Source organism: Octopus sinensis, linkage group LG15 (assembly GCF_006345805.1).
Source record: "Octopus sinensis linkage group LG15, ASM634580v1, whole genome shotgun sequence".
Classification (NCBI taxonomy): Eukaryota; Metazoa; Mollusca; class Cephalopoda; order Octopoda; family Octopodidae; genus Octopus; species Octopus sinensis.
Genome location: NC_043011.1, coordinates 54,473,888 through 54,499,212, shown reverse-complemented (window position 1 = coordinate 54,499,212; position 25,325 = coordinate 54,473,888). Strand labels below are relative to the sequence as shown.

Sequence of the window (25,325 nt, the reverse complement as noted above, 5' to 3'; positions counted from 1 at the left end):
GTGTGTGTGTGTGTGTGTATAATATATATATATTATATATATATATATATATATTATATATATAATATATATATATATCATCTCATCATCATCATCATTTAACATCTATGCTCCATGCTGACATGGGTGGGACGATACCTCAAAAGCCAGCCAGGTCAAAGCCTACACCAGAATGTGTTTATATATATTTGTATATATGTGTATATATATATACACATATATGTATAAATATGTATGTGTATATATATATGTATAAATATGTATGTGTATATATATATATATATATATATATATATGTCTGTGTATATGTATATATATGTGCATATATATATATGTACAAATATGTGTATATATATGTATATATATATATGTACAAATATGTGTATATATATATATATGTACAAATATGTGTGTGTATATATATGTGTATGTATGTGTGTATATGTATATATATGTATATATATACATATATATATATTGACTTTTTATACATGCTAGGCCACTGGTAGTGAAATTTCTAAAAATATTTGCTACCCTATATATTTTACACATATCTCTATGTAATTAAAATCAAAATAAGCAACAAGGATATCCAGAGGTAATGCAGTACGATCGTTTCAAACAACTCCATTTAATTGAACAGTGCAGTCATTACATTAATTACCTAAGCATGTTCTTTGTGTATCTCCTTACCGTCTTGGAGATTTTAGTTAAAATTATACTAATGTGTCCATCTGTTTTAATTTAATTAAATTCTACGTCTTTATGCAGCTGAGGATTGTACTGCATTTAAATTGATGTAATGATAGCATTGTTCAATTAAATGGAGTTGCATGAAACGATCGTACTGCATTAGCTCTGGATATCCTTGTTGCTTATTTTGATTTTAATCACCTTATTTTGAAATACCGTACTAAATTCTGGTGCCTCAACTTAGGTACCATATTCATCTGAATGTAAATTTTTGCATATCTCTATGTGTGTGTGTGTGTGTGTGTAGACTCTCTTCTTTTCCCCTACCTCTCCATCAATATAAGTATCTTAGAAACTACCTAGTTTCAACTCAGTAACTTTTAATTTTTAGTTTTTGTGGGTTTTTTAAAATTTTAATTTTGTGTATTAATTTCAATTCTTAATCCTTTATTTCATATCATTTTATTGCTATTAAGCTTGAAATACAATTTTTAAATACCTGCACTAAATTATTGTCCTTATAACCTTACCTAAATTGGCCTTCCACCCCAACTCTACTGAAACTTTAATGTTTGACCTCTAACCCCCAAACAATACTGACATATCTATATCATTACCTTTACTTTTATTTATTTTTATTTTTATTCTTATTCTTACCCTGTTACCTCTATCTTATTTTTATTCCCTTTCTCCTCTCTCTCCCATCCATACTCACTCACAAAACCCTTTTATGATATATCTCTCATTACCTTTACTTTTATTTTATTTTATTAACTTTATTATTTCTATTTTCTCACTTTTACCCTTTTACCACTCTCTTATTTTTTATTCCTTTCTCCTATATCACTCCTCCCTCTCTGTCTCTCTCATACACCCACTCAAAACCCATTTATGTCCATCACCTGCACATAAAATGACCATGTAATGACCATGCTCAATGTTTTTTCACGTGCCACCAGCACACTTATATTTGGGTATTGAACTAGAGGTCTAATGACCACAGTGTCATGTTAGAGTATTGAACTACTGACCTAGTAAACAGCACCTTAGGTTTTTGTATTGAACTACTGATCTAGTGAACACAATGTCATGTTAAGGTATTGAACTAGAAATCTAGTGAACACACTTATATTTGGGTATATAACTAGAGGTCTAGTGAACACAGTGTTGTGTTTGGGTATTGAACTAATGATCTAGTGAACACCCTGTTCTGTTTAGGTATGAACTAGAGGTCTAATGATCACAGTGTCATGTTAGAGTGTTGAACTACTGACCTAGTGAATGCTGTCTCAAGGTAGAGTATTGAACAACTGATTGAGTGACTATGTTGTCATGTTAGCTTATTGAACTATTGACCTAGTGAACACAGCTGTCAGGTAAAGGTATCCTGGGATACCTAACACCTGTATACAGGTAGGATGATCATGTAAGCAACACCTTTGACTATAGCTCTGCTAAATGATGCCTGATCGAGGTCTCAGCAACAACAATAAAAGCGATTGTCAATCCCAGTGTTGTGGGAGTAACAACAATAACTGCAACAACAACATCAGTGGAGGTGCAATGGCCCAGTGGTTAGGGCAGCAGACTTGCGGTCATAAGAACGCGGTTTTGATTTCCAGACCAGGCATTGTGAGTATTATTGAGCAAAAACACCTAAGCTCCACGAGGCTCCGGTGGGGTGTGGTGATGAACCCCACTGTACTCTTTCACCACAACTTTCTCTCACTCTTTCATCCTATTTCTGCCACAAAGCAGAGGAACCGTGGTGTAACCCACTATGGTGTGGTAAACTTTCAGACCCTAGTCTAGATTGCGAATCCTCTGTACCCCAGGATGGTTTATGTACCCCAGGATGGTTTAGCTCTTAACCCGTTAAAAAGCCACAGTTTACGGAATGAGGATAACAACGTAGCTTTCGCGCCCGTGCAACCACCAGTCTTTAGCGTGCGGTGGGTGGATCTTAAGTTGTCACACACATTCTTAGTAGCTTAGAGTAGGCTTGAATTAGAGATTATTCTTTGTGGCTAATGGCGTGAGTCCTGATTAAAAGAAGAAGACAACAACATTATTATTTTTCATTTGCACATCCAATTTCCATACTGGCATCAAAAGTGAATGGGTCATCACAATCCTGACCAGTTCTTGGTAGGTGTTATCAGCCAACTAGATTGCTTTTTCTGTCCTCATGTTGGTTGCTATTTGTATCATAGTTGGGCTGTGTTACAACAAACATAACATCAGACACTACAACAGTAACACGTATTTTATTTTGGTGAGACCCAGAGAGTGAGAAATATCAGTTGGATGAGGCAAAATTTGAACCCCAAACTAAGAGATTACGTCAGGCTTGTTAGATATTTTATTCTTTTGTTTAACAAGGTAAAAGGACTATTTTTTGGTGCAGGGACAAGGTAAAAGGACCCAATATTTTAGTGTATGGACAAGTTTAGAAGACCTTATATCTTAGTGAAGGGACAGGGATAAGATAGGAGATCCCCATATTTTAGTGAAGGAACAGGCTAGGAGGAGTCCACTTTTTAGTATAGGGATTAAGTAGAAGAACCTTATATTTTCATTTAGGGATTAGCTAGGGGGTCTTCACAGTTTAGTGTAAGAATTAGGGAGAACCTTATATTCTATTGCAGGAACAATCTAGGAGGACCCTAAAGTTTCATGTCGGGACTAGGTAGATGGACCTTTATTTCATTGTAGGGACTAAGTAGAAGGACCTTATATTTTAATTTAGGGACTAGATAGAAATGCCTTATAATTTAATCTAGGGACAGTTAGAAAGACATTATATTTTAATGTTGGGACCCAGTAGAAGGACCTTATATTTTAATTTAGGGACCGGGTAGAATAGCCTTATATATTAATTTAGGGACTAGGTAGGACTTTATATTTTATTGTAGGAGCAAGAAAGAAAAATCCCATATTTTAATGTAGGGCCTAGGTAGAAGAACCTTGTATTTTAATATGAGGGCAAGGAAGAAGGCTCTTATGTTATAATGTGGGGACAAGATAGGACTATACTTTAGTGCTGGGAGAAGCAGTGATGTAATGTTTATGAGATTCCTTAAAGACTTTCTCGATGTCAGTGACTGGGATGTAAACTGATTGCAGCTGTCAGTGTTTTCTGGGTTACCAGTTATCTTTGGTTCTGTTACTCTCTTCTCTCAGCATTTACTGAGTTAGCTGAAATGTAAAAGGTTCCTCTAGCTCTATGGTACTCTTCACTATGAAAAGCTGAAGCAAAAGACTCCCTCCTGTTGTATGGTACTCCTGTCTGTTAAGGGCAGTAGAGCTCTCTCAAGCAGTAAAGTTCCCTCTTGTTCTGTGATACTCCTGGTTATGGTACTTCTAACTAGAAAGTAATAAAGTTAACTAAAATAAGAGTATCTTGACCTCTTTACTCTCTCTTTACTTGTTTCAGTCATTTGACTGTGGCCATGCTGGAGCACTGCCTTTAGTCGAGCAAATCAACCCCAGGACTTATTCTTTGTAAGCGTAGTACTTACTCTATTGGTCTCTTTTGCTGAATCGCTAAGTTACAGGGATGTAAAGACACCAGCATCGGTTGTCAAGCGATGCTGGGGGGGGGGAACAAACACAGACACACATACACACACACATACATACATACATATATATATACATATATATATATATATATATATATATATACACACACATATATATATGACGGGCTTCTTTCAGTTTCTATCTGCCAAATCTACTGACAAGGCTTTGGTCGGCCCGAGGCTATAGTAGAAGACACTTGCCCAAGGTGCCTCGCAATGAGACTGAACCCGGAACTATGTGGTTGGTAAGCAAGCTACTTACCACACAGCCACTCCTGCGCCTGGGTAATTTATCTAATCCACTTCCATTTGATATTTTATATTAACCTTTTGCCTATCCAAAGCATCTTCGTAAGTTTGTCCTTAATGTCCATGCTTGTTTGCAGACTTACGGTTAGCTCTCTTTTCATACATTCTGAGAAATATAAAGCTTTCCTTTCATAAGAGTCGAGTTTCTCTCTTCTTTTACTGGTCTTTTTATTCGTATCGTGAAAAACTTGATGGCTGTACCATCCTAGCAAGCTTATTAGCAGTTATGCTTGTAATGTTAATTGTATTATCAATTTTCTGTGAAACTTACTTTTCCTTAAGGGGGACAGTGTTATGAGAATGTTTTTTTAATTAATTATAACATTGTAATGAAAGAGTTACCTCCTCTTCTGCTTTCATTGGCTCGGCTTTGAGAAACACTAACGTTTTTGAGCAAGAAATACAAACATTTTCAAGAAGGAACAAACATAACATGGATGCCAAGGAAATATGTCCCATCATATGTAATACACAGGACAGACAATGAGTTGAACAACAAAATCAATAATTTATTATTGTTTATTATGTGCCACAAGGGGAATAAAAGAGAAAACATTACAAGGACACACAACAAATTTCTTCTTAAATACAACAAAGAATTAACCCTTTGCTATCCACAGCATTTTCACAAATTTGTCCAAACATCATGCTGGTTTTCAGATTTTTAGATTGCCCTTGTTTCATAATATCTGAGTCATATGGAGACTTCTTTTTACAAGTCCCAAGTTCTTCTGGCAATTGAAAAAGAATTGAGAATGTGTATCATACATGATGCATAAATGCCAGAGAAATATCCTGAGTTACGGAAATCCCTTAATTACTAGTAATTAAGGGGTAATTAAGAAAATTTACTTGCTTTGTTATAAATCTTGTCTGTGTGTCTACTCAAAACAAATCAATATCATCGCTGAGCAACCGTTCTAAGCTGCCTCCATCTTCATTATTCATTATTCATTATTCATTGCAGTTAAGTCGCTGTCACAAGGCAAAACATCGAACTCATGTGAGGACTTTCATTTTGTTTCTTATTCACTGAATGATAAAGAATATCACTGCACGAGAGACAGGACATTATCTGTCACGTAACGATTATTAACATCACGGTTGAATGAACACAGTATTGATATGAAAAAGAGAGAGAGAGAGGGGACGTATCTATCACTTCACTCAGAGTCAATTAACATCACAGTTGAATGAACACAGCATTGATGAGTGAGTGAGTGAGAAAGAGAGAGAGAGAGGATTTATCTATCACTCAGAATCGATTTAATATCACAGTTGATTGAACACAGAATTGATGTATAAGTGTGTGTGTGTGTGTGTGAGAGTGAGAAAGAGAGTTCGTATCTGTCACTCAGAATCAATTAACATTATAGTTGAATGATAATAGCATTGTTGTGTATGTGTGTGAGTGAGCACTCAGGAGAGAGAGAGCGAGGATGTATCTATCACTCAGTAAATTAACGTCACAGTTGAATGGCCACAGCATCTATTTAGCTTATTCACATACACCTGTCATCACCATGGCTAACTGTCACTTCAATTAGATCAGTGGGTCTCAACCATTTTTTTACCTGTGGACCCCTTAGTTCCCTATTTCACTTGAATGGTCCCTCATAGCCATTTGTTGTTTAAGAAAATCCCGTTACATTAATATAATTAAATGTTGTAAGAAATTGTATTTAAAAATCTGTGAAAATATTTAGTGTATTGCCGAAGAAGTTAAGACCCCTTCGGTCATGAATGACTGAGGGATTACACCTAGAAAGTTCCCCTGTGAGGGACAAGTCCGGGTGAGGTTGTTTATGGAAGACCAGCAGTTGCCCATGCATACCAGCCTCTCATTGCACGTAAAAAGCACCATCCGAATCGTGGCCAAAGCCAGTGCCGCCTCGACTGGCTTCTGTGCTGGTGGCACGTAAAAAGCACCCACTACACTCACGGAGTGGTTGGCGTCCAGCCGTAGAAACACTGCCAGATAAGACCGGAGCCTGGTGCAGCCTTCTGTCTTCCCAGATCCCTGGTTGAACCATCCAACCCATGCTAGCATGGAGAACGGACGTTAAACGATGATGATGATCATCATCATCATACTGGAGCTGCTTTGACCAGGAGATGTGGTGATTTGCTGTATTTGATAAGACACGTTAGGCTAAGTAAAATCGCTGTCTTCTACACATACAGACTTGTTGTTTCAGGTGCCGGTGCCACTTAAATGCATACCTGTTGGTACCACTTAAAAAACACCCGTGTTGGTGCTGTGTTAATGCACCCATGCCAGTGACACATAAAAAAGCACCCAGCACATTCTGATAAGTGGTTGGCATCAGGAAGGGCATCCAGCCATAGAAACCATGCCTCAACAGACAGCTGGAGTCTGGACAGCTCCCTGCTTGCCAGCTCCATGTCAAACTGTCCAACCCATGCCAGCATGGAAAGCGGACATTAAACAATGATGATGATCAGACAGAGATGAAGATTTCTATATATGGAAATCTCAAATCCTGGTATCCGAGAGATTTAAGACTTGGTTATTCAAAGCACATTATCCGTGAGATTATGGTGCTGGGCTTGCAGACTACATTAATTCAAATTTCATTGTTGTTACTGTATTACAGATTTCTTAATATGATATTGTGAGGTTAACAATAAAACGGGTATCTCGCCACAGCAAAAAAAAAACAACAAAAAAGCATTTAATTTCACCCATGTGAATACAATCCAAAATGCAAAAAGCCTAGTATTTTAGACATCAAGGGACAGGTTTTACAGGCTCAGCGAAACAATTTTGCTGAGTTATCTGAACTGGTTTGGCTGGGATATATAAGTAGAATTTGGCTGGGTTGCATAAATAAGTTTGGTTGGGTTATGTAAAGAAGTTTGGTTGAGTTCTATGAACTTGTTTGGCTGGGTTGTATAAATAGTTTTGGTTGGGTTATGTAAAGAGATTTGCCCGACACATACTCTCATTTCAGTGGCTCATGTTATCAACATTTTTGGGAAGTTTTTTCTATTTTTTTTTTTTAATGTGAATTTTTGAAAAATCTGTGAAGATATGTTTGAGGTGAGATTTGACTGGATTATATGAGCGGATGTGAGTTTCTTAAATTACTGCATGGTTAGTTAAGTGATATGATGGAGCCACATGTTGGTTGGTAATCTTGCCAATTCTGCTTCAGTAGCCTGGCATCATTTCTTTCAAAGCTGCCTGAAATACACAACATCTAATCTTTCCATGATTAACTGCTGTAGTTTCTTTTAGTCTGAGCTTCACCAATTCTGTTACACATTTGCATATTATCACTTACACAAAATTTAAACTTATCACTTTTTAAAAAGAATTCTTTTTTTTTTGTCTATTTCCTGTTTCAGATATTTTATTATTTTTTTTTCTTCAATGTGAAGAGATGTTTTGATTCTGTAGAATGTTTTCCATATGTGAGATCAAACAGTTCTATATTTCATTATAGGGCTTCTTTAAAACAAAGTTCAGGGCATCAAAACGGAAATGTTAACTTAGTCATTTGTATATACATCGGATTAAATGCCCAAATTAATGCTCAGATTCATTTGTAAAGCCCTTTTAGGACTAGAGTCAGTTCATTAATATAAAATTCCAAATCCGTCCCCACCAAAAAAAAAAATAATAATAAAAAATAAAAAAAAAGTAAAGTCAGTGTTGAAAAGGAAAACAATTTATCAATGTTTCAGACATTGGCTCTTTATCAAGTTTGAAAATACGGAAGCAAGGAAGGTGATGAAAAGAAGGGGGAGGCCTGTGTGTTGTATGGTGAAGTGTGTGTTGGATCTGTTGGCTGATAGTTGTTGCAGACAACACAGTGCTATCTGGCTTGTCAGAAGATAATTTCCTGTGTGCACTAAATGGGTTTGTTGCAGAGTGATGTAAGGCAGGAATGAGAATGAGTGTTGCAAAGACTGAGACATTGGTCCTCTCAAGAAAGTCCTTCCAGTGCACCATGCATGCTAGGTGAACATCACTGAGGACAGTGGAAAAGTTTCAGAATCTTCAGGCCATATCCACAAGCGATGGGACGCAGGAGGCTGAAGTGGATGCTAGAATTGCAGGTGCTATTATACAGTAATACACCAGTTTCAGCATTCGATCTTCAAAAAAGGAGAAGTTAGTAAAAATTTTTAAAAAGCCATACTTGCTATCTTCAGTTTGGTTTCCATGCTTATCTTCAGCTTTAGTCATGAATATTGAGTGATGACTAAAAGAGTGTGATTGTGAAGACAAGCCTCTGAAATGGTGACCCTTTAAAGCAGGGGTTCTCAACGATTTGATTACTATTTTATCCTGGTGGACCTCCATAGCCATTCAATGTTTAAAAAACTAGTTCTGTAGAAACTTCTGTCAAAATTTCTTTTATTTTTCACACATTAGCTTTTATAGGTTGAACTGTGTAAAATGTCATAGAAAGAAACCTTGCTGTTTCTTGCAATACATATCAATACATGCATCTAAAGCAAAAACTTTTCAGGGGCCATTAAAACACTATTGTGGATCCCTGGTTTACTTTTGCCGAACCACTAAGTTACAGGGACGTAAACACACCAGCATCAGTAGTCAAGCGATGGTGGGGGGACAAACACAGATACGTAAATATATATTATATATACACACACACACAATGCGATAGGTTTCTTTCAGTTTCCGTCTACCAAATCCACTCACAAGGCTTTGGTCGGCCCGAGGCTATAGTAGAAGACACTTGCCCAAGGTATCATACAGTGGGACTGAAACTGGAACCATGTGGTTGGTAAGCAAGCTACTTACCACATAGCCACTTCTGTGCCTATAGCCACTCTTGCACCTATACACACACACATACATATATATATATGCTCACGCACTTGTATATATATATATATATATATATATACACACACACACATATATACATATGCACACTCATATATACATATACACACACACACACACACACATATGATGGGCTTCTTTCAGTTTCTGTCTACCAAATCCACTTACAAGGCTTTGATTGACCTGAGGCTATAGTAGAAGACACTACAGTAAGGCTATAGTAGAAATCACTCACACAGTGGGACTGAACCCAGAACCACAAGATCGGAAAGCAAGCTTCTTACCACACAGCCACGGCCTGATTCTTAAACAAACACAACACAACTTTCTCTCAATTGTTGGTTATCGAAGGCTGTTGTTTAACCCCGAGTAAACCCACTTTCAGCAAGCATTACACATTAGCTATTCTAGCTTTAATCATTCTAGATTCTCCTTTTTTTTTTTTGTTTCTTTGTATATCCCGGATTCCATTATTCATTTTGTCCTTTCTTTCCTTTTCCACTTCCTACAATGTTTGGGTGTAATGGGATGAGCTGCTCTAGTAACAACAACATAGACGTCTTCGTTTGTAGGCTCATGTCTGAAGAGTTGAAAGTAAGGTGTGGTCTGCAACTCGGGGCTTAAATTACCATTATTTTTGTGATTCTCCGTAAAGTGATACTGGGCGGCAGTGAATGTTTTACACCACTGCCACTGTTACCACTATTTAGCTGTAAAGCTATGCAAGATATCACATTATTATTATTATTATCATTATTATTATTATTATTATTATTATTATTGTTATTATTATTGTTATTATTATTGTTGTTGTTGCTGCTGTTGTTATTGATTTAGTTTTTTATTCACCGAGACACTCCAAGAGCTGTTGGCTTTTTATGTAATCGAAAGAAACTGAACAAACTCTGTTTCTAAAGATTTTAGCAAACTCTCGATTGTATGGGGGAAAATATGTGTGCGAAGGTGTTGATGTTGATGTTGTCTGTAGTGGTGAGAATGATGATGATGATGATGATTAACATATTGATTGAAGGATGGTTATGACGATGGCATTATATATCATCATCATCATCATTATTTTATGTCTGCTTTCCATGCTGGCATAGATTAGGCAACCTGTCTTATTCCACTGTCTCAGCTTTAGCATGGTTTCTATGGCTAGGTGCCCTTGCTAATGCCAACTGCTATAGCTGGGTGCCCTTCCTAATACCAATCTTTATGGCTGGGTGCCCTTCCTAATGCCAACCTCTATAGCTAAGTGCCCTATTAACTGCCAACCTCTATGGCTAGATGCCTTTCCTAATGCCAATCCCATGGCTAGGTGCCCTTGCTAATGCCAATCATTATGGCTGGGTCCCATTCCTAATGCCAACCCCTATGGCTAGGTGCCCTTGCTAATGCCAACTGCTATGGCTGGGTGCCCTTCCTAATGCCAGCCGCTATGGTTGGGTGCCCTTCCTAATGCCAATCTTTATGGCTGGGTCCCATTCCTAATGCCAACCACTACGGCTAGGTGCCCTTTCAACTGCCAACCTCTATGGCTAGATGCCATTCCTAATGCCAATCCCTTGGCTAGGTGCTCTTCCTAATACCAACTCCTATGACTAGATGCCCTTGCTAAAGCCAAACTCCTATGGGTGGGTGCCCTTCCTAATGTACTGGGTGCTATTTTCATAGTCCCAGCATTAATGAGGTCACCATGTAACCCACAAAACTAAAGGACTTCCCCTTGACTGAGTGAATGCTGTACAGAGCGAGGAGGCTTTATAATAGATGTTGAGAGATTAAAGTATGAGATAAGGGACAGGCACAAGTTCATTGTTGAACAGGGCATATATGAATACACTGCATTATATTAGGGCAGGTGGGAATAATTGGAATAGAATGGAGCAAGAAGGGAAGATAATGATGATAGTAATATCAGAGTAAACCCTTAAGGTACCAGAAGGTAATTAGAGCATTTGAGGGTGGGGCAGAAGATTAGAAAAGGTGGCCCTATCTCACTGTATCATTGCTATCCATTAGCCCCTAACCCACTCACCCTGTCTCACTGTATCATTGCTATCTGCTAACCCCCAATCTGTGTGTTCTACCCACATGTAACAAGAAAGCTTTTCACACGCGCTGCCCCAACAAACCAGTCTACATCTCTACATCTCGTCCTCACATTTCCTCCTTCATACACTATGCCTACCTCTTACTTCCCAATCCTGTTCTCACGGCTTGACAACTGATGTTGGTGTGTTTGCGTCCCCATGATCTAGCAGTTCGGCAAAAAAGACCAATAGAATATGAACTAGGCTTACAAAGAACAAGTACTGGGGTTGGTTTCTTCGACTAAAACCCTTTAAGGCAGTGCTCCAGCATGGCTGCAGTCAAATGACTGAAACAAGTAAAAGCATAAAAGAATACATATACATATGTATCTATATGTGTGTGTATGTTTATATATATATAGGGTGGTATGTATATGTGTTTGAAAATGTGTGGTGTGCGTGTACTTTATATTTGTCATTATTGCCCACAGGGGACTAAACATAGAGGGGACAAACAAGAGCAGACAAAGGGATTAAGTCGATTACATCGACCCTAGTGGATAACTGGTACTTATTTGATCCTTTTGTTACTGTATTTCTGTTGAAATGCTCTGTGTTTCTTCCAGTTACTTTAAATATAACAAAGAATTTATTAAAATAACTTAGTTATCATTCAGCTAGTGTTAGGAATATAAATTGTGACTAAGGATTGGTGGAAGATTTTAATTCAAAACCTTATGAAAACAATACATTTGTATTCAAAGCCAGAGCCGGTTTCAACCGGGTTGGTAACGAAAGGGTTAATCAACCCCGAAAGGATGAAAGGCAAAGTCGACCTCGGCGGAATTTGAACTCAGAACGTAACAGCAGATGAAATACCTATTTCTATTTCTTTATTACCCACAAGGGGCTAAACATAGAGGGGACAAACAAGGACAGACATAGGTATCAAGTCGATTACATCGACCCCAGTGCGTAACTGGTGCTTAATTTATCGACCCCGAAAGGATGAAAGGCAAAGTCGACCTCGGCAGAATTTGAACTCAGTACGTAACAGCAGACGGAATACTGCTAAGCATTTCACCCGGCTACTAACGTTTCTGCCAGTGCTTTATATTACAGTCTTGTGTTTTGGTCTGTGAAAATATTTCACTAGAATCTTTACCAGCAACCATCTGTCTTTGCCACTCATGCACTAAACAGAAGTCAATTAATAAATGAGAAGAGATAGACACACATTTCTTTGACTATATTCTTCTGAAGATGGGCCTTTGCACCTGAAATACATAAAATTACTTCACCTTCCCTCTCTGCATTTTTAGAAGCTTTCCTCATTTCCCATTCATTTATTATTCTACGTCTATCCTTCAATGCTTCAAGTGAACTACAATGCTCTTATATATACTGAACCATTTGATACCCCCCCCCCAGGTTTATATTGATGGACATCTGATGAATGAGTGGATGATTTGATTAATATTGATGGATGGTGAGCTGGATGAATGTTTGGTTGAATGAATGGATGGATGGTTAGGTGGGTAAACAGATGGCCAGTGGGGGTGAATGAATCATTAGGCAGATGGTTGAATAGCTAAATGGTTTATTAGATATAGGCTTGGCTTGGCTTGGCCATGTCGTTAAGGAGCCTGCTTTGCAACCTTGTTGTTGCTGGTTCAGTCCCACTGTACAGCACCTTAGGCAAGTATCTTCTACAATAGCTCCAAGCCAACCAATGTTTTGTGAGTGAATTTGATAAATGGAAACTGTGTGGAATCCCATTGTGTGTGCGTGTGTTTTTGTATCTGGTTTGCAAGATTCTTTATGTGAATTTGTGTGTTGAAACAAATTTTGTTGTGTCTGGGCAGAATCATATTGCTTTAATAGCTAACATACTCACTCAGGCGATGAGCTGGCAGAAACATTAGCACACTGGGTGAAATGCTTAGCAGTATTTCGTCTGCCGTTACGCTCTGAGTTCAAATTCTGCTGAGGTCGACTTTGTCTTTCATCCTTTCGAGGTCGATAAATTAAGTACCAGTTATGCACTGGGGTCGATATAATCGACTTAATCCGTTTGTCTGTCCTTGTTTGTCCCTTCTGTGTTTAGCTCCATGTGGGTAGTAAAGAAATAGGTATTTTGTCTGTCTTTTTGTTCTGAGTTCAAATTCTGTCAAGGTCGACTTTGTCTTTCATCTTTTCAAGGTTGATAAATTAAGTACCAGCTGCATACTGGGGTCGATCTAATCGACTGGCCCCCTCCCCCAAAATTTTGGCCCTTGTGCCTAGAGTACAAAAAATATCTAACATGTTCACTGGTTCAATTCCCACTCATTTCTTATTTATATTTTTTCTTTTCCAAAATTTTCATTGCTTTTGTAACCCTGCCCATGAATGTTGACTCTGTCCATTATCGGAACACAGCTCTCATAACGGACAGAATCAACATCCATTGACAAGGTTGCGAAACCAACAAAAATTTTGGAAAGGGAAAAATAGAAAATAAAAAAAATATAAATAATTAATGAATGGAAATTGAATCAGTGAGTGTGTTAGATATTAAGGCAGTATAACTCTTCCCAGACACAACAATTATATGTATATATATATATGAAATTAAATAATGAGGGTAGAAATAAAAAAACCAGTGGCTTAGCATATTTAAAAAATCTGAAGATTAAAAATTATATTACATACAAAATATAAGAGGAATGAACACCAAAGTGGATTCCTAATATGCTAAAGATAGATGTCAAATCGCCTTACTACTGCGAGTGTGTTCTCAAGAAAAAATCCCAGCAAACACCGGAATGTAAAAATGAGCAAGATAAAATGAAAATATATGAAATAAAAAAACGATTACCTACGTACCAATGGTTTCGCTCGTTAATATTTACAAATGTAAACATCTGCAAATTCATCAGCGTAGTTTTAATTTGTATATACACTTTACTCTTTTACTTGTTTCAGTCATGTGACTGTGGCCATGCTGGAGCACCGACTTTAATCGAACAAATCGACCCCTGGGACTTATTCTTTGTAAGCCTAGTACTTAATCTATCGGTCTCTTTTTGCCGAACCGCTAAGTTATGGGGACGTAAACACACCAGCATCGGTTGTCAAGAGATGTTGGGGGTACAAACACAGACGCACAAACATGCACATACACATATATATATATATATATACATATATACGACGGGCTTCTTTCAGTTTTCCGTCTACCAAATCCACTCAAAAAAGGCTTTGGTCGGCCCAAGGCTATAGTAGAAGACACTCACCCAAGGTGCCACGCAGTGGGACTGAACCCGAAACCATGTGGTTCGTAAGCAAGCTACTTACCACACAGCCACTCCTGCGCCTATATATATATATATATATATATATATATACATACACATATACACACACATGTATATATATATATATATATATACACATATACACACACATGTACACTTGTACATGTGTGTGTATGTCTTTATATTCCCATCATATGTGTGTGTGTGTATGACTTTGTGTTTGTGTTTGTCTGCTTCCCTATTGCCTGGCAACCATTGTTGGTTAGTCTACATTCCTGCAATGTACCAGTTTGGCTAAATAGACCGATAGAATACATTCCAGGGGTCGATTTGTTCAACTAAAACAAAACCCATCGACGCAGCGCTCCAGCTTGGCCGCAGTCCATTGAGACCGAAACAGGGCTTCGTTTCTTAAAGATTCTATTTTTAATTTCGCATCTTGCATCCTGCTTATCTCAGTTCCAAGACACTTGTTCTTTGATAATTTCCTCTGCCTCCTTTCGGCGCTGATGTATTGCCGTTTAGAAGAACTCAAGACATCTGGGATCTTACAGAAATTGTGTCATTAATCACCGTCTCAACGAACTGCAAGCATCTCACTTTCCATTCTTGTCCTTGATAATTATATCTATGTAATTCATTCCACTAAACTTCTATTGTTATTATTATTATTTTCATTGTTATTATTATTATTATTATTATTATTATTATTAATAATATTTATATTATTATTATTGCAGCCGGACAATACATTAAAATTATGGCTACGGGAATTTCAAAAGGTCAGTAAATTTTGCATTTAAAATCTTCTTCTTCTTCTTCTTCTTCTTCTTCTTCTTCTCTCTTCTTCTTCTTCTTCCTCTTCTTCCTCTTCTTCCTCTTCTTCTTCTTCTTCTTCTTCTCTTCTTCTTCTTCTCCTCTCCTCCTCCTCATCTGTCTTTCCTTGTTTGTCCCCTCTATGTTTAGCTCCTTGTGGACAATAAAGAAATAAGAAACGTTAGCACTCTGGCCAAAATGCTTAGCGATATTTTATCTGACTTTATGTTCTGAGTCCAAATTCTGCTAAGGTCAACTTTGTCTTTCATCCTTTCAGGGTTAATGAATTAAGTACCAGTTGTATACAGGGGTCGATCTAATTGACTGGTCCCTTCCCCCCAAATTTCGGGCCTTGTGCCTAGAGTAGAAAAGATTTATAATTATTATTATTATTATTATCATCATTAATATTATTATTATTATTATTATTATTATTATATCATCATTAATATTATTATTATTATTAAAGTGGTGAGCTAGCAGAATCGTTAGCACATCAGGCAAAATGCTGAGCGACATTTTGTCAGTCTTTACGTTCTGAGTTCAAATGCCACTGAGGTCAGCTTTGCTTTCATCCTTGCATGGTCAATAAAGTAAGTACCAGTTGAATGCTGGGATCAATGTAGTAGACTTACCCACCTCCACAAAAGTGCTGGCTTTGTACCAAAATTTGGAAACCATAATAATTATTATTATTATTGTTATTATTATTATTATTGTTATTATTATTATTATTGTTATTATTATTATTATTATTATTATTATTATTATTATGCCACTTCTGGATGTTCTGTGGAATTTTGGATTTTTATCAACTCCTCAGCTGGAAGGAAACATTTCTCCTTGAATTATGTTTTCCAGGAAATTCTTCTGGACCAATTTAGAAGTCTCTCCATTCTGGGAAGACATTAGCACTGTCAGTTGGGACGTATTTGGACATAACTTTCCCTTGTCTATGTTCACCTTGTCTATGATGGCTCCATACCAGAAAGACAATGACCAACAGAATAAATAAATAAATAGATAAACTGAATTCTACAATACAGAAACCACACACATTCACACCTGCCTGATGGTGGAGATGATGATGATGACATTGATGGTGGTGGTGATGATGATGCTGGCGATGATGATGTCAATGATGATGGTGATTATAATGATGATGTTGCTACTGTTGGTGATGATAATGTGCACGTATCTTGTAAAAAAAAAAGGCAAAGAAAATCTTTATAAATCTTTATCATATCTGTGAGTTATTTGTGATGTGTGTGTGTGTTATTTGTGATGTGTGTGTGTGTTTTTTGTGATGTGTGTGTGTGTGTGTGTTTTTTGTGATGTGTGTGTGTGTTATTTGTGGTGGTGTGTGTTGTGTGTGTGTGTGTGTTTTTTGTGATGTTGTGTGTGTGTTTTTTGTGATGTGGTGTGTGTGTGTTATTTGTGATGTTGTGTGTGTGTGTGTTTTTTGTGATGTGTGTGTGTGTGTGTTTTTTGTGATGTGTGTGTGTGTGTTATTTGTGGTGTGTGTGTGTGTGTGTGTTATTTGTGATGTGTGTGTGTGTGTTTTTTGTGATGTGTGTGTGTGTGTGTTATTTGTGATGTGTGTGTGTGTGTGTGTTATTTGTGATGCTTGTGTGTGTGTGTTATTTGTGATGTGTGTGTGTGTGTGTGTTTGCGTCTGTGCGTGCATCTGTCAGTCTCTCTGCGTTGTAGTAAAATAGCTGTAAATTAACAAAGTAAACAGTATATTTCATAAAGCGAGAGACGAAGGACAAACCCATCACTGTGTTGTTGTTGTCGTTGTTGTTGTTGTTGCCAGAAATGTTTAATGGAGTAAAACTTTTTTGGGGAGGAATTTCCACAAGCAGGACTGTGTGCCGAAATCTGTGCGAATGTTGTAGTTATCATTCTTGTTGTTGCTTCAGACATTGCAGTTGTTGTTGTTGTTGTTGTTGTTGTAGCAACTATCTGAGATGAATGATGTATTCAGCACCACCATTCATTCCATCGACACAATCAGCATCAGCGGAATGGTGGTGAGGGGGGATGGGCCAGGGGGGTGGGGATTAGGAGGGGTGGGTGGGCGGGCGATTCAGATACATGATCAATGAGCTCTTTAAACTTCTGTTTTCCATCTGCTCTTAAATACTTCTTCACTCTGTCTGTCTGTTTGTCTCTCCTTCAAATACCCCCCTCTCTCTCTTTCTCTCTCTCTCTCTTTCTCTTTCTCTCTCTCAGTAGCAAGATTGTAGCTTAGTATTCAAGTATGTTAGTGTTATAGAATATAGTTTAGTTATTTTTAGTCAATAAAGCATTGTGTGTGTATGTATATATATATATGTGTGTATGTATATATATATATATGTGTATATGTACATATATGTGTGTGTATATGTATATATATGTGTGTATATGTATATATATATATATATATATCTGTGTGTGTGTGTGTGTATATGTATATGTGTATATGTATATGTGTATATATATATATATATATATATATATATATATATATGTATATGTATATATATGTCTATATGTATATGTATATATATGTCTATATGTATATGTATATATATGTGTATATGTATATGTATATATATGTGTATATGTATATGTATATATATGTGTATATATGTATATATATATGTGTATATGTATATATGTATATGTATATATGTATATATATATATATATATACACACATGCACACATACACAATGCACATACATGTGTTGCATATTCATTGGTGGCTTTTCACACCCAAACCCCGAAGGCGTTTGTACCGTACCATTGTGTCATCATCACCATTATTATTTAATGTCCACTCTTCATGCTGGAATGGGTTAAATGGTTTGACAAGAACTGGTCAACCGGAGGACTGTACCAAGCTCAATGATCTGCTTTGGCCTAATGCTGACCTCTATACAGAGTGTCCCGGGTGCTTTTGATGTGGCACCAACACCAGTGAGGTTACCGAGTTACATGATGCAAGGTAAGACCCCTGAGCTGAGCAGAGAAATAGTATTGAGGCAGGTGCCTTTATGCCCAGCGATGTATGTTTGTGGTATTGAAGTCCCCTTCAACTTTCAGGGGACAGTTTTGCAGACCTTTTGTTTGTGTTCAGAAAGGTAATGGTGTAACAGTGTCTTTTATTTTTGACATGTGAAGCTGGTGTTCTTTAGCCACAGGTCAGCCTTAATTGACCATTCTGTCACACCACATAAAATGGGTCTCTTTTAGCTAGTGACCTACATATCAGCTTTCAAGTCTTTCGTCTTTTGCTTGTGGACTGCAGTGCCTCAGCATGGGCTATAGCCATGCTGGGGCACTGCCTTAAAGGAGTTATTGAATAAATCGACCTTTGAAAATGTTTAGCTTGGTACTTGTTCTATCAATCTGTTTTGTTAAACTGCTAAGCTCTGGGGATATAAACAAACCAGCACCTGTTGTCAAATGTTGGTGGGGGACAAGCACATACACAAAGACAAGCAAACACACACACACCCACACACTCAACAGACTTTTTTCAGTTTCCATCTATCAAATCCTCTCACACGGCTTTGGTCAGCCTGATACTTGCTCAAGGAGCCATGCAGTGGGACTGAACCTGGAACGATGTGAACTCCAGTTTTATGTGATATTTGATTGTAGGGTGGATAGAAGTGCATGGGAGATGTGGGGCAGGGAAGGGTTAATTTTAGAACGTGTGATTGTGTAAATGTGTATGTAGATTCTGGGTGTGGTGGATAATATAAATTCTTTGTTTATTTTGAGAGAATTACTAACGCAAGAAGATCCAATCCTTATACCTACGGCATACCTTGTATAAGAAGAGAAAAAAAAAGAGACATTTTAAAGTTTGTGTATGCCCCTAGGTGGGGGAGTTCTTCAGCATGATTCTTTTCTCTGCTAAACACAGCCTGCAACCTCCAACTGCTGTTGAGGATTACTCTTTCCTTGTAGACTCCACTTGATGTTATATTGAGCAGTATTTTCTTTCAATATTCATATTTGCCAATACTGTGACATTAAATCTTTCCTGAATATTAAACAAAGACTTTTAGTTGTTGTATTTCATGTTAAAAGGGCCTTCTGTTGCACGCATATACTTCTGTACACTTGTCACTCTACTGGGGTTCTTTGAGACTACATCCACCTCATTCATGACAGTTTTTGTATTACATCGACATGTCAGTGGGCATATAGCATTATTTCTACACAAACAGGTTGTCTGTGTGCCTGGTTTAGATCTGTTTGCTAAGATTTTCTAAATGTTAGGAACACAACAAAAACAAACAAAGTATGTCTCTTAAAAATTTTCCTGTATTTATGTGTTTGAAATATGCTTATTTACTAAACTGTGGAGGCGCAATGGCCCAGTGGTTAGGGCAGCGGACTCGCGGTCATAGGATCGCGGTTTCGATTCCCAGACCGGGCGTTGTGAGTGTTTATTGAGCGAAAACACCTAAAGCTCCACGCGGCTCCGGCAGGGGATGGTGGTGATCCCTGCTGTACTCTTTCACCACAACTTTCTCTCACTCTTACTTCCTGTTTCTGTTGTACCTGTATTTCAAAGGGCCGGCCTTGTCACTCTCTGTGTCATGCTGAATATCCCCGAGAACTACGTTAAGGGTACACGTGTCTGTGGAGTGCTCAGCCACTTACACGTTAATTTCACGAGCAGGCAGTTCCGTTGATTCGGAGCAACTGGAACCCTCGTCGTCGTAACCGACGGAGTGCTTCCAATCCAATTTACTAAACTAAGGAAGATCCCACCTATGCAAGATTTAGCATTTAGAAAACCTGGGGGTGTGAACCACATAAGTTTTAGAAAGACGTTTTCTCATGGTGTGGTGAGAGATAGACATGTAACTAAATCTATGTTTGAAACCAGCAACCAGGGCCTCATCATAGTATGGGACTTGTATGAGCCTCACAAGCTGTCTCTACCCCTAGCTTCCTCAGCGGCCTTTGGATCATAGTTTGACATAAGCTGGTAAGGCCAGGGGCAGCACCAGGCTCCATTACCTGTTGTAGTTTCTATGGCTGCATGCTGTCCCTGATGCCAATCACTTTACAGAGTGTATTGGTGCTTTTTATATAACACCTGCTCCCATGCTTTTTGCATGACACTAGCACTGGTATCAATTCTGTTGTTGCAGACTGGTCTTGTTTGGGTGTCTATTTGTGTGTGTATGTGTGTATCATCATCATCCAGTGTTTTGAATCTGGGTTTTATCTCCGTTAACAGGGTTGGCCGGATCTATCTCAGTGCCATAGCAACCACCCTCACACCATCTTGCCATCTTGCCCTGTTTTGGGTGTCCTTCCTTCTGAAGCCAACCCTCCTAATCTCCTTCTCTACCTGTCCTCCTCCGCATTTTCCTCATATGTGTATGTATGTATATGTGTGTGTGTATGTACATATGTATATGTATGTGTGTGTGTGTTTATCTATAAATGTATGTATAAGTATATTTGCATGTATGTGTGTGTGTGAGTGTATGTGTGTGTGCGTGCGTGTGTATACACACACACACACACACTTACATTTAATAGAATGCATTACCAGATATTTCAGAGTCAATGTTTAGATCGACATTTCACTCCTCTGCCATATTGCTTAGTAATTATGTTATCCATGCAAAAGGTAGAACAGATTGTCAGAAATATGAGTCTCGTAATATTTGAACAATCGCAGAAACCAATAATTGGTACTTTGAATGCATTTAATGATCTGCACTTTTCAAGAGGTTATGCAGTCATCCACTTTTGTCGGTCATTTCAAGCTTGAAGCAACTGACGAAAGTGGAGAACTGCATAACCACTCATTGCATAACCACTCGAAACATATGTATCATTATATACATATATATATTTCTTTACTACCCACAAGGGGCTAAACACAGAGGGGACAAACAAGGACAGACAAAGGGATTAAGTCGATTACATTGATCCCAGTGCGTAACTGGTACTTAATTTATCGACCCCGAAAGGATGAAAGGCAAAGTCGACCTCGGCGGAATTTGAACTCAGAACGTAACGGCAGACGAAATACCTATTTCTTTATTACCCACAAGGGGCTAAACACAGAGGGGACAAACAAGGACAGACAAACGGATTAAGTCGATTACATTGATCCCAGTGCGTAACTGGTACTTAATTTATCAACCCCGAAAGGATGAAAGGCAAAGTCGACCTCGGTGGAATTTGAACTCAGAACGTAACGGCAGACGAAATACCTATTTCTTTACTACCCACAAGGGGCTAAACACAGAGGGGACAAACAAGGACAGACAAAGGGATTAAGTCGATTACATTGATCCCAGTGCGTAACTGGTACTTAATTTATCGACCCCGAAAGGATGAAAGGCAAAGTCGACCTCGGCGGAATTTGAACTCAGAACGTAACGGCAGACGAAATACGGCTACGCATTTCGCCCGGCGTGCTAACGTTTCTGCCAGCTCACCGCCTTTTATATACATATATATATATGCACACACACACACATACATATATATATATATATACACATATATAAGGGGATGCTGAAAGGTCTTTGGCTTTAAGGGTATTGTGAATTGCCTGGTTGAAGGCTCAACCCTCCGAGTTCTTTTCCAGGGCTTAGAAAAACTGAAGGGCTGCTGCAGTAAGTGAATGAATCTGAGGGGGGAATATGTTGAATAAAAGCCTAATTGACTGATCTGCCTGTATTTTCTTTTACCCGCTCGCGTGTGTTTGTATACAGGGTGGCCTAAAAGTAGGTCTACAGTTATCACGTAGGCACTTTAAATTTCTTTCAAATCATTTTATTACATTTAAATTTCTATCATACAGTTAACTAAATTAACACAGAATAATGGTTTCATGTTTTTTTATAATTAAGATACAAACTGCTAATATATGAATGCAAAAGAGATAGGTGAATAACTGTCAACCTACTTTTGGGTCACCCTGTATATATATATATATATATATACAAAATTTAGAAGAATGACCACTAAAGTAGACACCTAATATGCTAAACATATATATATATATATATACGCACAAAATTGAGAGAAATTACCACTAAAGTGGACACCTAATAGACATTAAATCACCCACTTTAGAGGTCATTCCTCTTAATTCTCTTAATTTTGTATGTAACACAACTTTTAATTTTGGGATTTTTAAATATGCTAAGCAACTGGTTTTAATTGATTAATATCAATTTCTACCCTTATATATATATATATATATATCACGTGACTGACAAGCTATCAGATGTTGCTACACATCGCTGGTCACAATGCGCTTCGCATTGTTTTAGCCTTCAAATGACACCACCCGGCTGGCTAAGCAAGCAGGCCAACAGAAGAAAGAGTGAGAGAAAGTTGTGGCGAAAGAGTACAGCAGGGGTCACCACCACCCACTGCCGGAGCCTCGTGGTGCTTTAGGTGTTTTCGCTCAATAAACACACGCAACGCCCGGTCTGGGAATCGAAACTGCAATCCTCCGACCGTCAGTCCGCTGCCCTAACCACTGGGCCATTGCGCCTCCACATATATATATATATATATCATCATCATCATCGTTTAGCATCCGCTTTCCATGCTAGCATGGGTTGGACGGTTGAACTGGGGTCTGGGAAGCCAGAAGGCTGCACCAGGCCCAGTTTGATCTGCCAATGTTTCTACGGTTGGATGCCCTTCCTAATGCCAACCACTCCATGAGTGTAGTGGGTGCTTTTTACATGCCACCGGCACAGGTACCAGACGAGTCTGGCAAACGGCCACGATCGGATGGTGCTTTTTATGTGCCACCGGCATGGGGGCCAGGCGAGGCTGGCAACGGCCACGAACGGATGGTGCTTTTTACGTGCCACCGGCACGGGGGCCAGGCGAGGCATATACATATAAATCGATTAAGTAAACATAGGATGGAATTGGTATAACTCTTTATTTTGTACAATAATCATTTCGACCCTTCATGCACCTGTCCTTTATAGGTGGAATGCTGTGCATCATGCCATGTTACACCAATCTTGCAGTCTGGGTCGCATCAGGTAGACTCATACATAAAATGGTGTATCACTAAAGATCTTGATTTTGGGCAGTCATGTTGCAATTTGCCTGCTTCAAATGAAGTGATACACCACTCTATGTATGAATGTACCTGATGTGACCCAGACTGCAAAATCGATGCAGCACAGTATGATGCACAGTATGATCCCACCCATAAGGGACAGATGCAGGATGGGTTGAAATGGTCACTGTATAAAACAAAGAGTTATACCAGTTCCATCTTCTGCTTACTTAATCGATTATTATTTCAACTAACCCTGCAGAATTCCTGAAGTAGATCCAAAGGAAATATATCCCAACTGCAGATGACATCAGGTAGCCCATACTGTTCTGGTGCTTTACTCAACACATCAACATGCTAATTGATGTATACTCATTAGTACAAAACATTACACACACACACACATACACATGTATATATGTATACATAATTAAGGATAACATCGTTAACAACTTGATGATTTTATCAGTAGCCAGCATATAATAACAAAACCATATAGGTGAAATCAATATATAAATGTATAATTATATATAATTATAATTAAGGGCACTGAAGAAATGGCACCTATATGCTAGAAATAGATATCAAATGACTCTAAACCACTTCAATTTACATTCAACCTGTGCTAACGGCATGCAAATTGAAGTAGTTTAGAGTCATTTGACATCTACTTCTAGCACATCGAGGCTGTTCCTTCAGAGCCATTAATTATAATTATATATATATTCAAAATGTGACCGCGTGTGTACCATTGGTGATTTTTTTTTTTCCACCGTCTTCCCTTCTTTGGATCTTTCCTTTTCCTATGTTTCTGACGAAGAGCTCCACTCGAAACGTTAAACCCTCGTTCTTTCCTTCTTTCCTGAGCGTCCAATAATACTATACTTGTTCCATGTCCTCATGTTGTTGTGTTTTCATGTTTGGATTAACTTTATATATATATATATATATGTATATATATCCATGGTGGATCGTTAGCCCCTACACGCAATTTTTTTCTCTCCTTGTTTCTCTCCTAGTTTCTTTTCTGTGTATCTTTCTGTCGAAGAGCGTAGGCTCGAAACGTAAAAGACTTGTTTTATTTCTATTCCTGAGCACCATACTAATACATTTGTTTGTTTGTACTCCACCTGCCTTCGTCTTTTGTTTATTTTCATAAATCTTCCCGTTATATATATATATATATATATATATATATATATATATGAAACGAAAATGAGTTAAGGAAAATAGCTAGAGTGGTCAGCAGCATGAATCTGAACAACTATGATGAAGATAGATTTATTAAATACCATACAAAACAGATTCTTGGTTTCTGGAAATTATCTCCACTTCTTGGGAAGGTAGAACAATCACTTGGTGGCAGTTGGCACCAATTCAGACTAAGAAGATGACATTATCTCCCGAATGAAGAGTTCTCCAGTTCTCCATGATTGACATGCCATTGAGGAAAAGACTGATTGTTGGAAGACAAGAGGACGGTTGTCCCACCTTATCTCCCACTGACAAGACATTTAGACATATTCAAAAGAAACAGAGTAGAAAGCATTTGTTGGCCGAGATGATTTGCATAAATGAAGTGTTTTAATGAATACAAGGGCAGACGTGTGTGTACATGTGTGTGTACGTGTATGTGTGTGTGTGTGTGCGTGAGAAACTTGGAGAAGTAGTTTT

The 25,325-nt window shown here is 38.0% G+C and overlaps 1 protein-coding gene across 4 annotated transcripts in view; it reads left to right on the top strand.

Moving 5' to 3' along the window:
* Nucleotides 1-25,325, top strand: part of LOC115219855 (inositol polyphosphate-5-phosphatase A-like) — a 269,689-nt gene that overhangs the window by 79,568 nt on the left and 164,796 nt on the right. For 3 of the 4 annotated variants that reach the window (XM_029790146.2, XM_029790144.2, XM_036509752.1), the window contains exons 2-3: nucleotides 5,554-5,589; nucleotides 15,505-15,546. In XM_029790146.2, the coding sequence (XP_029646006.1) occupies nucleotides 5,554-5,589; nucleotides 15,505-15,546 (78 nt within the window). The remainder of the gene's footprint in view (nucleotides 1-5,553; nucleotides 5,590-15,504; nucleotides 15,547-25,325) is intronic. The other variant, XM_029790145.2, reaches the window with a different exon arrangement.